The 14,011-nt window shown below is 35.8% G+C and overlaps 1 protein-coding gene across 1 annotated transcript in view; it reads right to left on the reverse strand.

Annotated features, from left to right (window-relative positions):
- Positions 1 to 239: 239 nt before the first annotated feature.
- The window catches only part of CFTR (CF transmembrane conductance regulator), a 212,974-nt gene continuing 199,202 nt past the window's right edge, over positions 240 to 14,011 (reverse strand). Inside the window, 4 exon segments of the mRNA XM_044678477.1 lie at positions 240 to 440; positions 3,442 to 3,547; positions 4,480 to 4,652; positions 10,623 to 10,712. Coding sequence (XP_044534412.1) covers positions 240 to 440; positions 3,442 to 3,547; positions 4,480 to 4,652; positions 10,623 to 10,712 — 570 coding nt within the window.

Genomic DNA, 14,011 nt, shown 5'->3' on the forward strand with positions numbered 1-14,011 from the left:
CATTGCTTCACCTTTGCCAAGAAGTCACATCCTCAGGTACACACACGTGCGGACACACACATACACACACACACACACACACACACACACACACACACACAGTATTTCATGAGGAGCCTTCTTTCATCTTTCTTAATTTGGAACATCATTCATGAGTTTTCCCAGGGAGAAGGAAAGAGGCTTTCTTTTCTCTTTTATAGAGTGATGTGAGTCTGGCACAAATTTGCAGTTGTGAATCTCTAAAGCCTGGTTTCCTGTACTTCTTCTTCTGTTTCTTCCTTCAGGGCAGTGATTTTGGCTCGGGACTTGTGCCTGCTGGAGTTCCGGTGGGGGAAGAGCTTCATTCTGTCTGAGTGACTGATGGCTTGCCTGTAGAGACTCTTCTCATTCACCAGCTTCTGGATTGACTCGTACTGTCGCACTTTGTTCTCTTCTATGACCTAAGGAAATGTGGAACAGTCAGCCCCTTAGAAAGAATATAAAATAAGGTACCAGATCTACTAAGCAAACCAAGCAGAAGATCAAGTGAGAACTTACTATGAGTTCTTGGGAAGATATAAAACCCTGAAAACCCCTCTCCAAGGAGGAGGTGATCATCAAGGTTATCTCATTTACTCGCTCTGATTACTCAGTCTTTAAGAAGCAAATGTCAAAAAGGTCTAATTACTCAAATATACAAGGAGCTAAATCAGTTGTACAAAAAATCAAGCCATTCCCCAATCGATAAGTGGGCAAGGGACATGAATAGGCAATTTTCAGATAAAGAAATAAAAACTATCAATAAGCACATGAAAGAGTGTTCTAAATCTCTAATAATTAGAGAAATGCAAATCAAAACAACTCTGGGGTACCACTTCACACCTAGCAGATTGGTTAACATGACAGCAAAGGAAAGTAATAAATGCTGGAGGGGATATGGCAAACTTGGTACATTAATACATTGCTGGTGGAGTTGTGAATTGATCCAACCATTCTGAATGGGAATTTGGAACTATGCCCAAAGGGCGCTAAAAGACTGTCTGCCCTTTGATCCAGCCATACCATTGCTGGGTTTGTACCCCCAGAGAGATCAAAAGGAAAAAGACTTGTACAAAAATATTTATAGCCATGCTCTTTGTGGTGGCAAAAATCGGAAAATGAGGGTATGCCCTTCAATTAGGGGATGGCTGACCAAATTGTGGTATATGCTGGTGATGGAATACTATTGTGCTCAAAGGAATAATGAACTGGAGGAATTCCATGTGAACTGGAATGACCTCCAGGAATTGATGCAGAGCAAAAGGAGCAGAACCAGGAGAACATTGTACACAGAGACTGATACACTGTGGTAAAATCGATGTAATAGATTTCTCTTCTAGTAGCAATGCAATGATTCAGGACAATTCTGAGGGACTGATGAGAAAGAATGCTAATCATTTCAAGAAAAAGAACTGTGGGAATAGAAGTGCAGAAGAAAAACACATCAATCATATGGTTCAATGGGGATATGATTGGAAATGTAGACTCTAAAGCAATCACCCTAATGCAAATATTAATAATATGGAAATAGGTCTTGATCAATGACAAATGTAAAATCCAGTGGGATTGGGCATAGGCTTTGGGAGGGGGTTAGGGGAAGGGGAGGGAGAAAACATGAATTTTGTAACCATGGAAAAATATTCTAAATTAGTTAATTAAATAAAATTTTCCAAAAAAATAAACAAATGTCAACTGTGGCAGGTAAAATACTGCCCATCTGATACTCCTATTCTTTTTGTTATTCAGTCATTTCACCTGTGTCTGACTCCTCATGACTCCATTTAGGGTTTTCTTGGCAAAAATACTGGAGTGGTTTGCCATTTTCCTTCTCCATATCATTTCATAAATAAAGAAATTGAGGCAAGTAGGATTAAGTGACTTGCCCAGGGTCACACAGCAGCAAATGTTTGAGGCCAGATTTGAACTCAGGGAGATGTGTTCCTGACTCCAAGCCCCAAGGTGAATGCACTGTGCCATATAATTGTCCTACTCTATCTCCTAGGTATCCCTACTATAGCACCTTCTAAAAAGAAATGCAAAAGTCCTTTATCAGCTTCCATGATAGAATTTAGTTCATTTCAAAGTACAATAGAAAGATGGCTGGATTTTAAATTAAAGAACTTGAGTTCTAATTTTGTCTCTGCCATTTACAGTCTCTGTGACCTTGGACAAATCATTTAACCTATTTAGATCTCAGTTTTAAGATTTTTAAAGTGACCAGATTGAATCAGATGGATTCAGAGGTTACTTCCAATACTAAATCAGCAGTCCTAGCATACATCTCCTTAAAAATCAGTGTGTGCTCGTTTTATAGCAAAATCAGCAGCCTATTCAATATTCAGTGTGAAGTAGCACGACATTCTTGTTGAGTGAATGGTATATTACAAAGAAAAATACTTTTATTTCATTGTTAAATAACTAGTTAATTATTAATTGATTATTTAGGTGCCATACAGCTTTCCCCCCCTTTTCCTCTTTATTTATAGGATTCAGTTTTTAAAAATTTTGAATTCCAAATTCTCTTCCTCTCTCTAGTTCCTCCAGCCAAGAATAACATATTACAGTTGGGCAAACTATGGCCCAGTGAAAGGAAGTTGTTTGCCCAATCTTACACCATTGTCAACAAGGCCAAGAGAAATGAACCCACTTCTGGACTCATCACTTGTTGACTAATTAAAAAAAGAAGAAGCAGAACTCTTTAAAAATAGACATTTTTGTCTTTGCTCAGGGATGCACAAAAGCTTGACAGAAATGATGTTATGCACCCTTTGTGACTAAGGCTAGGAAAGCTTCCAATCATCATTTTTAAAAAACAGATTTTTTAACTAAAAAGGGGGTGGGGAGAAGCACCAAATGCAGCTCCCCACAATGAATAGAAGCTGTTGAGCCTTTGAACAGGAACACTGATAACAATGAAATGAATTGTGAAAAGAGATTACCTGAAACTAATGTGTGTTCTATTATCAAGGGTATAAACAAGAAAACTCTAGAGACTATCAAAAATATGATCAGCTACAATACAGAATTTAGCACAACAGTTCTCCTTTGGACATCATCCAAGAGGATTTAATTAGAACTATCAGAAAGACCTCTTTATAAGATAGTTTCACCCGAAACATGGTCCTATAAGTAGAGTCTCATAAATACTCCACATTAATAAGCAATCTGCTGCCATTTCGAATTCATTTAATTCTATTATGACTTCACAGTTTGGATCAAATCCAGAAAGTTGGGCAGCTACATTGAGTAATACTTAGTGGCTTCACATGACACAATTGTAAGGAAGGAACTTCTACACTGGGAATATTTACAGAGACTTTCTAAATATAGCCTCCTTGACACACCTGAGAGACTTCACTTGAAATTCTTCCATCTGGAATTAAATAGGGAAATCAGATTATAAGTAAATTACAAAATACTTACCAAAAATCGCTGACACTCCAGCATTGCTTCTATCCTGTGTTCAGAGAGGATTACAGTACAGTTGGCAAATGCATTCTTCAGTGCTCTTCGAATGACTTGATATGTTCTTTAAAAAAAAAAAGAGGGGAAGAAAGAAAGGAAGGAAGGAAGGAAGGAAGGAAGGAAGGAAGGAAGGAAGGAAGGAAGGAAGNGAGGGGAAGAAAGGAAGGAAGGAAGGAAGGAAGGAAGGAAGGAAGGAAGGAAGGAAGAAGGAAAGGAAGGAAGGAAGGTAGGAAGGAAGGAAGGAAGGAAGGAGGAAAGGAAGAAGGAAAGGAAGGAAGGTAGGAAGGAAGGAAGGAAGGAAGGAGAAAGGAAGGAAGAAAGGAAGGAAAGAAAGAAAGATAGAAGGAAGAAAGACATAACATTGAGCATGTGTAACCATAAAACTTTAAAAATCTGGCTCTTCAGATCTTACTAAATAAATATAGATCTGTGCTTTCTAAGACTCTTAAATGATTTACCATCCTTTACCAAACACACATATACTTAAAAAGAGAACGTTTTTTAAGCCAGAATATTAGTAATTGAGGTTTTTTTTTACCAATAATTCAGTCAAACGTTTTAAGGTGCCAAAATAAAATATTCTATTTGAAAATGTGTATCATTTCCATCTCAGGGAAGATACTAGCACTTGTATTCTTATTGCACACTATTGATATAATTTCTGAATTTATGTTTGAAATGAAAAAAAAAAGGAAATTGGCAGCTAAGGTTTGCTTGTGTAACTACACAGCTTCATCCGCTATTAACACTACAAGCTTGCGTAGCATTTTGAAGTGGTCTACAAGAGCTAAAAGTGTGATTCACATTCTGAAAAATAAAAGTACACTATCAGACAATTAGTACTGTGGCATTTCCATGATGAAACCTTATTGTATCTAAGTGAGGGACTGCATGCTACAAATGAGATGGCATCTTGAAAATGTGGGTCAAGGTTAAGCTGATCTTAACAATTCTACTTTCTTTGTTTTGTCCAAGAATAGAAACACTAAAACTTACATAGGATCCAGATGAGCACTTGGTTCATCCAGCAGCAAGATTTTTGCCTTGCTGAGAACAGACCGAGCCAAACAAATCAATTGTTTGTGGCCATGACTTAGAACATAACCACCATCAACGAGGACAAAATCCAGTTTGCCAGGAAACTGCTCTATTACTGACTTCAGTCCCACCTGAAAGAAAAGGAATATTATTTATCTTGCTTTATCACCAATCACACATGATCAAAATGCCATATAGGTAAATACACATGAGTTTGAATAGATGGAATGGAGCATTTGAGGTTCTAAGAAGCATCCAGTTTAGCTACAGTTCACCACCTCTCAGTCTGAATCAGTTGAAGATTTTAGAACTTTTAAAAAAGTTTATTTGCTTTGTACTTTGTAACAGAATGTCTTCATGAATTCAAAGGAATTATAAGGTCCTATAAGAATAACATCAGGAACACTAAAGACCAAATAACATGAGTCTTGTGACAAAGTTTATATTTTTGCTGTGCTCAAGATCAAATGAGAAATGAAGAAAGTATCAAATGCTGTTTGGGGTAGTGGATGAATGAGGAAGGCAATCTTTCTCCTATTTTGCTTCTGAATTCTCTACCAAATAGAATAATCTTCAAAGTGAATAAGGTCAAGCAAAAATATTTTCTGGAAATGTAAGTAAAGACATGATAAATGAGTTTAAGACTGCCTTTAGAGTTTGAATCAGTAGACCCCGAGGAACTATATAACTCAAGGACAATGAAAGAATCTTCGGGTGATTGTGAAAGTGACATTTATGATCTTTTGAAATTCTGGTCCATGAGGGAAGCATGAGACAATCAGGAATGTAGAGGGTCAGCAGGGAGTTGACACTCCAAATAAGTAAAAAAACAAGAGAGCATCTTTGTTGTTCTTAACAAATTTAAGTGACTCTACCTATGTGAAATTCATCCACAGGTACTGAAAAACTAGCAGCTGTGAATGCTCAGCCAATGTCTGTATCTGAAAGATTCCTGAAAATGAGAGAGGTACAAGACTAGAGAGGGGCAAAAGTTGTCCTGATTTTTTTTAAAGGAGTGGGAGTAGTGTAGGAAGATAACACTTGACTACAATTCTCAGAAAAATTAGAGGATGGATCATTTACATGATGGTTGGGGAACATCTAGAAGGGGAAGCTATGATGACAAAAATCCAAGATATTGTCATCAAGAAATGGATATGTGAGACGTTTTATTTCATATCTCAATAAGATTACTGAATTGAAAGATCAATAGAACTACATGTAGTCTATGTTTTTGCATTTATTTTTAATTCATGAAATGAATACACTAGTCTTGTAGGAAAAAGAGGTGCGAACTAAATGATAATACAGTTAGATAGGTTCAGGATTCAGAGGTCATTAGTGGATAGAGCACTAGATCTGGAATCAGGAAGACCTGAGTTCAAATGTGACTTCAGATACTAATTATTAACTGTGTTGACTCTGGGCAAGTCACTTAATCATGTTTGCCTCAGTTTCCTCATCTGTAAAATGAGCTAGAGAAGGAAACGACAAACCACTCCAGTGTCTTTGCCAAGAAAACCCCAAAAGGGATAACAAAGAGTTGAATTTGACTGAAATGAGCAATAATTAATTTAATTTAATAATTTAATTTAATTTATAATTAAATTTAATAATAATTCAAATGAACAATAAAATGAATTCAGAACAGGATGTTCTTAACACTGTAAATAACAGTTAACACTGTTAACATTCCCATATCAGTATGGCAGAAGATTTCCAGTAGAGACCCTAGGGATCTGTGCTTGGCCCTGAACTGTTTAAAATTAATTTTTTTTAATCAGTGACATACATAAAGGCATAGATAGCTTGCTCAACATATTTGCAAATGAAACAAGGCTGGGAGGGAGAGCTAGCACACTGGCTGATATTCAGCATCCAAAAAGATTTTGACAGACTAGATATACTGGGCTGAATCTAACAAGATAAATTTCAATATGGAAAAACATAACATTTTACATTTAAGTTCAGAAAGTCAATTTCGTGACCCAGAACAATCCAGAGGAACTTATGAGAAAGAACGCTATTCACATCCAGAGAAAGAACTGTGGGACCAGAAATGCAGAAGAAAAACATATGATGGATATGATTAGGGTTTGGTGTTAAAATATGAATAACATAGAAATAGGTTTTGAACAATGATACATATATAACCCAGTGGAACTACTTGTCACCTTCAGGAGAGGAGAGGAAAGAGTGCTGGGGTGGGGAATCATGAATCATATAACTATGGGAAAATATTCTAAATTAAAAAAGGGAAAAAAATTTAAAAAAGTCAATTTCACAAGGGCAAAACTGGAAAGGCATTGTCTAAAAAATATCTAGTGCTCTTTCAGCCACTGAGCATGTCTCAGAATTATCTCCTCCTGCTATTGTTGTATTCAGGGAAGGTAAACTATTTTTAACACTAAATTAAACATCTGATCATTAGGTATATCAGTCTTTTTTTTAACCCTTAACTTCTGTGTATTGGCTTATAGGTGGAAGAGTGGTAAGGGTGGGCAATGGGGGCCAAGTGACTTGCCCAGGGTCACACAGCTAGGAAGTGTCTGAGGCCAGATTTGAACCTAGGACCTCCTGTCTCTAGGCCTGACTCTCAATCCACTGAGCTACCCAGATGCCCCATAGGTATATCAGTCTTTAAGGAAAACAATTACTTTCCAAAGCCAAGCATAAATGATTTTTGATTTGTCCTTATGAATACTCCCTTCCTGAGTAATGGATCAAAAGGTACCAGGGCTTTCAATTAATAAAACAAAAAGCTTTGATCAAGTACCTACTATGTGACATCTACTCTGCTAAGCACAAATGCAAAAATGAAACCATTTTTGCCTTTGAGGAATTTATATTTTGTCTCATAGTATGTTAGGCTATAGGTTTGCTGAGAAACTTAACAAAGGTTGCCTCACCTCCCTATTCCTTTCAGTTTAGGCAATCTAAGTAATTCTGATTTTTCCAAAGAATTTTCCTGTTTAACTGTTTTAACTAACTCTGGTCAGTTATTTCACTCATATGGCCTAGGGGACCAGGAAAAAACATGTGGATGATCTGGCACAGACTCATCACCATAAAGCTTATTAGTGATTAAGTTAGTAACATCATTTTGATATATTGAAGAAGAACATATTACTGATATAGGAGAAGTAACAATAATTACAATAATGATGATTAGCACATACAGTGCTTTAGAGTTTCTGCTATCTACTGTCTCATTTGATCCCCTCAGTCCCACTGTATAGTAGTTACCATCATTATTTCCATTTTATAGATAAGGAAATGAAGTCTCAGAGAAGTTATTGGCCATGCATCACAGAACTAAGTAGAATCTTAGGGAGATTTGAACCCTTGTCTTTTTTTGACTCCCAAATTCAGCATCTGATATAACAATTTAAAAAATCATGAGTTTCATATATAGTATATGAATATCAAAAACCTACACCAATTCTATCTCAACTAGACAAATGTAGTGGTACAAATTATTAAAGTGTGGGATGAGGATGGGGTAGCATTTTTAGGAGCCTTTTACATTTTAAATGTGTGAGACTCATTAGTATTTCTTTTGGCTTACCTTGCAATATTCTTATGATTTCAATTCTACCCTCTCTTGTGTGACTTGGCAAGACATCAAGTTGTCATGACGTTCAGTTTTCCTACTCTCATTCCAGCCCTCCCTCATATTGTATTTCTCAGAAAAACTCAAAATTACCTCCTTAAACTTCACCTCCTCTAAATGGTAGATCAAAGATCTCTAAGTGTATTGTTTACGAATTTAGTTAATGTTTTCTCTAAAACTTCCATGAAAAGAATTTTTGTTGGGTAATAAGGAAACTTGAGTAATGAAAATAGTTAATCTAAGTAGTATTTTATTAGGTCTATATTAAGGTTGGGCACTCAACAAGTAAGTGTTTAACATTTACTAACAGTTCAAAGCTTCAACATGGGCATTCTAAAGAGAGGTGAGAAAAAAATGGGTGATTTGAAATATAACAGTATTTGGAGAAGGACTAGATTATGCAAAAAACAAATAAAGTTAAAAAAGGTTAAATTTGATAGATATTTTAAATCTCAAGATTTTGGATCTGAGATGCCTGTATGCTATAATCATAAATCTCACATTTACTTGGAATGTTTGGTGAATTACAATGAATTAAATTATCTTTTTCTATATGATGCCTGAAATAACAGCACAAATTCAATTATATGCATAAGGCATATAATTGCATGTACATGTACATGTTTGGCTAGTTGGTGGCATTTCAAGGTTGTGTCACTCTCCCCCAAAAGGCCATTCTTTAACTTACTAAATGATCATTGGAATGTCTCCATTAATGGACTACAACTTCTCTGTTAAAAAGCTTATAAGTGGGCAGCTGGGTAGCTCAGTGGATTGAGAGTCAGGCCTAGAGACGGGAGGTCCTAGGTTCAAATCTGGCCTCAGACACTTCCCAGCTGTGTGACCCTGGGCAAGTCACTTGACCCCCAATGCCCACCCTTACCACTCTTCCACCTATGAGACAATACACCGAAGTTAAGGGTTTAAAAAAAAAAGCTTATAAGTGTACGGAAATTTGGGGAATGTATCAACTTTCTTGAGATTCTGGTATTTTGTTTAAGAATTTTCTTTTTAATATATTTAATTTCTTTTAGAAATCATAGGTTCTTAGTTTAAGGTCAGTAAACTATCTTAGATATTATATAGTATATTATTAATAATAATAGTTAATATTTAGCTAGCACTTACTATGTGCCAGGCACTGGGCTATGTGTTTTACAATATTATTTCATTTCATTCTCACAAGTCTGGGAGGTAGGTGTTATTGATATCTCTATTTTACAGATGAGGAAACTAAGACAATTAGCAATTAAGTGACTGATTTGAACTCGGATCTTTCTGACTCCAGTCCCAGCATTCTATGCACTGAACCATCTAACTCAACACCTTAATTTTATAGATGAGGAAATGGAGACCCAAAACAACTAACTTTCTCAAAGTTACATAGTGGCAAAACTGGCATTTGTTGGTTATAAGAGCACAGGATCAAATATTTAAAGCTAGAAGAGACCTTGGAAATCATCTGGTTAATCCATCATTTTATGGAGCATGAAATTTTCCCAAAATCCAGTTAGTAATCTTTCCACACATGAGGATGGAGAATTCTGACCCTTCTCTTAACTCATGGAAGGAGTCCCATAGACATAATTGTATTGTCCCATTGGGTGGCCAGCTTTGTCCTGGGTCATAACTGTTATTTTGAAGCCGATTATCTCTTGCCAAAATGGATCCCCTTGCCAACTTCAGGACATCTTCAGAACTGTCATAGTCCCCAGGAAAAAAAGAAGGAAGTAGGGGTTGTGAAGAAAAAAGTCCCTGATACAAGGGGTAACTAGGGAATTAGAGGGAATATTTGGCTTTGGCTAAGTCTGCTTAAGCATAATGATATTCATTTTTGACTAGAACATCTACTTATGTACCTTTCGTCAGAGAAGATTAAAAATATCATAGATATAAGAGATGGTTGGGTCTTTTCATTATAGAAATGCCAAAACTGAGGCACAGAGAGGCTAAGTGATTTGGCCAAAGTAGTGACAGAGTCAGTATTAGAATCCAGGTCCTCTTGATATCAAATCCTGCATTCATTATTCATTTACTTGAGGGAGTCTTATTTACAATGACTTCTGCATTTTGAAATTAAGATATGTGCTGAATTCAATTAATTTCAAGAAATATTTATTAGTCACTAATTATATATAAGGCTTGTCATGAACATATAAATATATTCATAAGTGAAACAACAGAAGTACATTTCCAATATTATCTTTAAAAAAAACCCTTACCTTCCATCTTAAATCAATATCATGTATTGGCTCCCAGATAGAAGAGCAGTTGAGGCTAGGCAATGGGAGTTAAGTGATTTGGTCAGGGTCACACAGGTAGGAAGTATTCCAATATTTTCTTTATAGTGGTCAATAAAAGGCAGTATATTTCCAATATTCTCTTAATTGTGGTCAAAATTTGTAATGTATTTGGCTGGGCTATCTCTTTTGTTATAGAGAATGACTGCTTCAGTTGCTCTTTACACATCTTTGGTAGAAATCCTTACCTCATCTGCAACTTTCCATAATTCATGATCGTTCCATTGCCCATAAGGATCCAGGTTTTTTCTAAATGTCCCAGAAAATATAAATACTTTCTGTTTGGATAAAAGGAAAAAAAAGAGAAATGATTAAAAGCTTGACTAGATTTTTTAGAACAAAAATAGCCTGTAGGAAAGTGCTGATTGTTGTACATCTAATTTTAAATTTAAGAATAATTCAATTATATAAAGACACAATTCCCACTGACTTAGACTAGATCAGTGATGAGCAACCTTTTGAGCTTGATGTGTTAAAATTCACCAAAAAGCTGAGCATAACTTGGGTGGTGTGTCACTTCAAGAAAAAAAAAACGTAATTTTGTGATATTTATAGTTTAAATAACAAAAATGTATAATTTTAATATATAACTGTATTTAATAAACCAAAATAGGTAAATTAATATAGGTAGAATTGTCATCTATAGTGCACAGAGTGTCTACACTACAATATAGCAAATGTTTCAACCTCGGCATGTGACCCCATACTTTTCTGTATGCGGCTGCGTGAGGCCACGTGTCACCGAAAATGGCTACACGTGTCAGTGCTGATGCATGTGTCATAGGCTTGCCATCACTGGACTAGATAGTCCATAACAATGGCTGTCCTTAACCCACAATCCACAGTGAATTTTTACTTTAAAGAAAGTAGATTTTATAGATTCCTTTTAAGAGGTACAAGATAGCCTAGAGCTTTTCTTATGTCTCTGACTTGAGCAGTTGGCATTTAAACAGAAGTCTGCATTTTTGTTGCCATTGCCTCATTATTACAGAATGTAGGATAAAAGCCACTATGAGGATAGGTATTGTTTTTCCATTGGTGTAGGGAATTTCCAGAGTAGAAAATTCCCTTGACCAGTGCAGGTCAACACTTTGTCTTCAACCTATCTTCTTAGATTGTTGATTAGAGCACTCAGAGGTTGTGACTTGCCCAGAGTTACAAATCTGCTATGCCAGAGGTAGTGCTTGAAAGTAAAATTTCCTGACTTCAAGAAGAGCTTTCTATCCACTATGACTTATTGCCTCTCCAAAACATTATAAATGTGTAAAGTAGTCAATGATTACTCACTTTACAAAAATATTCTTGAAGCTCTCAAGTTGGAAGCATGAATCGGAATAGAACAGCCCATTGTCCTCTCACAACTACCCCCATTGAGGATAAAAAAAAAGTACTAAGATGAATAGTGAATTTGAAATGAATAAAACTGAAAATCATTTTCTAGGTTTAAACTTCCAAAGTTCTAAGTGTAATAACCTTGACACTATTGAGAAAATAGTTTTATAATTTTAGCTATAGTTAGTTTGACTAACGTTAAAATAATGGTGTACTCACCCACAGGCAAGGAAAAGTTAACTAAACAAACTAGCCTTCCCGCTCCTAAAACAGTTTGATATCACTAACCAAACATTTTGGTTTCTCTAACAAATATTATTTAGTACTGCAGGGCTGATTGGTGCCTCTTACAAAATGATCTTAGTTTTCTGATCAAACTAAACAGTTTTTTTTATTAGCATCTATGAATCAGGACACAATATTATCTCTATAAAACAAATAAGTGACTTTTCAGGTATATAATTATTTATATAATGTTATGAATGGCATAAAGAGTAGTTCTTAGGAATCAAGGAACTGTAAGAAAATCATAATTATTCACCAAGACAAATAACAACTTTCATTGGCCTAATCTCCCTCTTATCTGTTATACCAACTTTGGCACAAGAATCAATTAACTCCCAATGAATACTTTGAGAGTCTCTGAAAACAGGTGCCATATGAATGGATGGACATTGTTTAACATGAAACATCAAATGAATGATATCAAAGCAATTCAATTAAAAGGAGAGTATTAGGCTCTCTCAATAAGTAAATGGCCACTAATAGAACCCTTTGCCTTTAGACAGATTATCCTGTTTCAATCTAGCCTAATTTGGGAGTGAAAGATATTCAAGCTCGAAAGATTTTTACTAATTTAAAATGGTATATGAACCCTAACAGTGTTAACCATTCCTCTTTCCAAGTATAATAATTTTTCCATTCTCTAGCTAACCCATCCTGATCACAATCATCATCATAGCTAAACTCCTTCAATAGAGATGGTGTCCCTCCCTCCATTACCTCTGACCTCTGATTCACTTTTCAAAGGACCACATACATTTAGAATGTTTTATGTTCCTATTCAAGAACTTAGAACATCTTCATTACCTATGGTGCTAAGTCCAAATTCCTCACTTGCTAATCCTTTTTCCTCTATGCTCCCTAAAACTTACTTTCCACCCCAGGCAGACCAATATCATTACTGTCTTCCACCGAGTATAATAAATTCTACCTTTTGCTATTTTTTTTATCCCTATAATGCACTTCCTTATTTCCCAGACCAACTCCTACCAGTCTTGGAAGATCCATTTTAAATACCACCCCTTCCATTAAGCCTTCCTTGATCATTTATTCACTTAACAAGTCAAATCATTTCAAGTCAATAGTATTTGTTAAATACTTTCTGTATGCCAAAGCTCTCTGCTAAGGAGTAGGAATATAAAGAGAAACCAAAATAGTGTCCTTCCTTCAAGAAGCTCATATCCTTTTTTTTAAGCCCTTATCTTCCATCTTGGAGTCAATTCTGTGTATTGGCTCCAAGGCAGAAGAGGGGTAAGGGTAGGCAATGGGGGGTCAAGTGACTTGCCCAGGGTCACACATCTGGGAAGTCTGAGGTCAGATTTGAACCTAGGACCTCCCATCTCTAGGCCTGGCTCTCAATCCACTGAGCCACCCCACTGGCCCCCAAGAAGCTCATATTCTAATGAAAGAGACAATATGTAAACAAATACATATATATGAGATATGTACAGAGTAAATTGAAGGTAATCTCACAGAGATACAAAAAATATCTACCACTATTTATGTTTCTGGAATATATTCTATGTGTAAAGTGCTATCCTAAGCATTATGAGGGACAGAAAGATGAATGGTCACAATATTGTCTCTAAATAGCTAACAAATAGTGGAGACCAAAAAGGTACACAATTTTAATATAACTTATTGTGCTATAATTGTCATAAGAATTAAAAGTCTAATACTAAACTAATTCAAAAGAGAGAGGAATCACATCCTAGTAGGGGAACTACAGAAGAGATTAAAGAATGTTATAGGATTTTGATAGAGAAGCATTGAGAAAATGGTGGGAAGCAAAAAAAGAAAAGGTAGTTGGAGTCAGAATCATAGAAAGTCTGAAATAACATGCCATATTGTCGGTACATTGTGTGGAAGTATGAAAATGAAAGAGGAATCAAAAAATAAGACTATTGCTTGACATGGATGGGACAGTAATAGATGATGGAGGGATGACAGAGTAGCTTTTATT

Source organism: Gracilinanus agilis, chromosome 5 (genome assembly GCF_016433145.1).
Source record: "Gracilinanus agilis isolate LMUSP501 chromosome 5, AgileGrace, whole genome shotgun sequence".
NCBI classification, from domain to species: Eukaryota; Metazoa; Chordata; class Mammalia; order Didelphimorphia; family Didelphidae; genus Gracilinanus; species Gracilinanus agilis.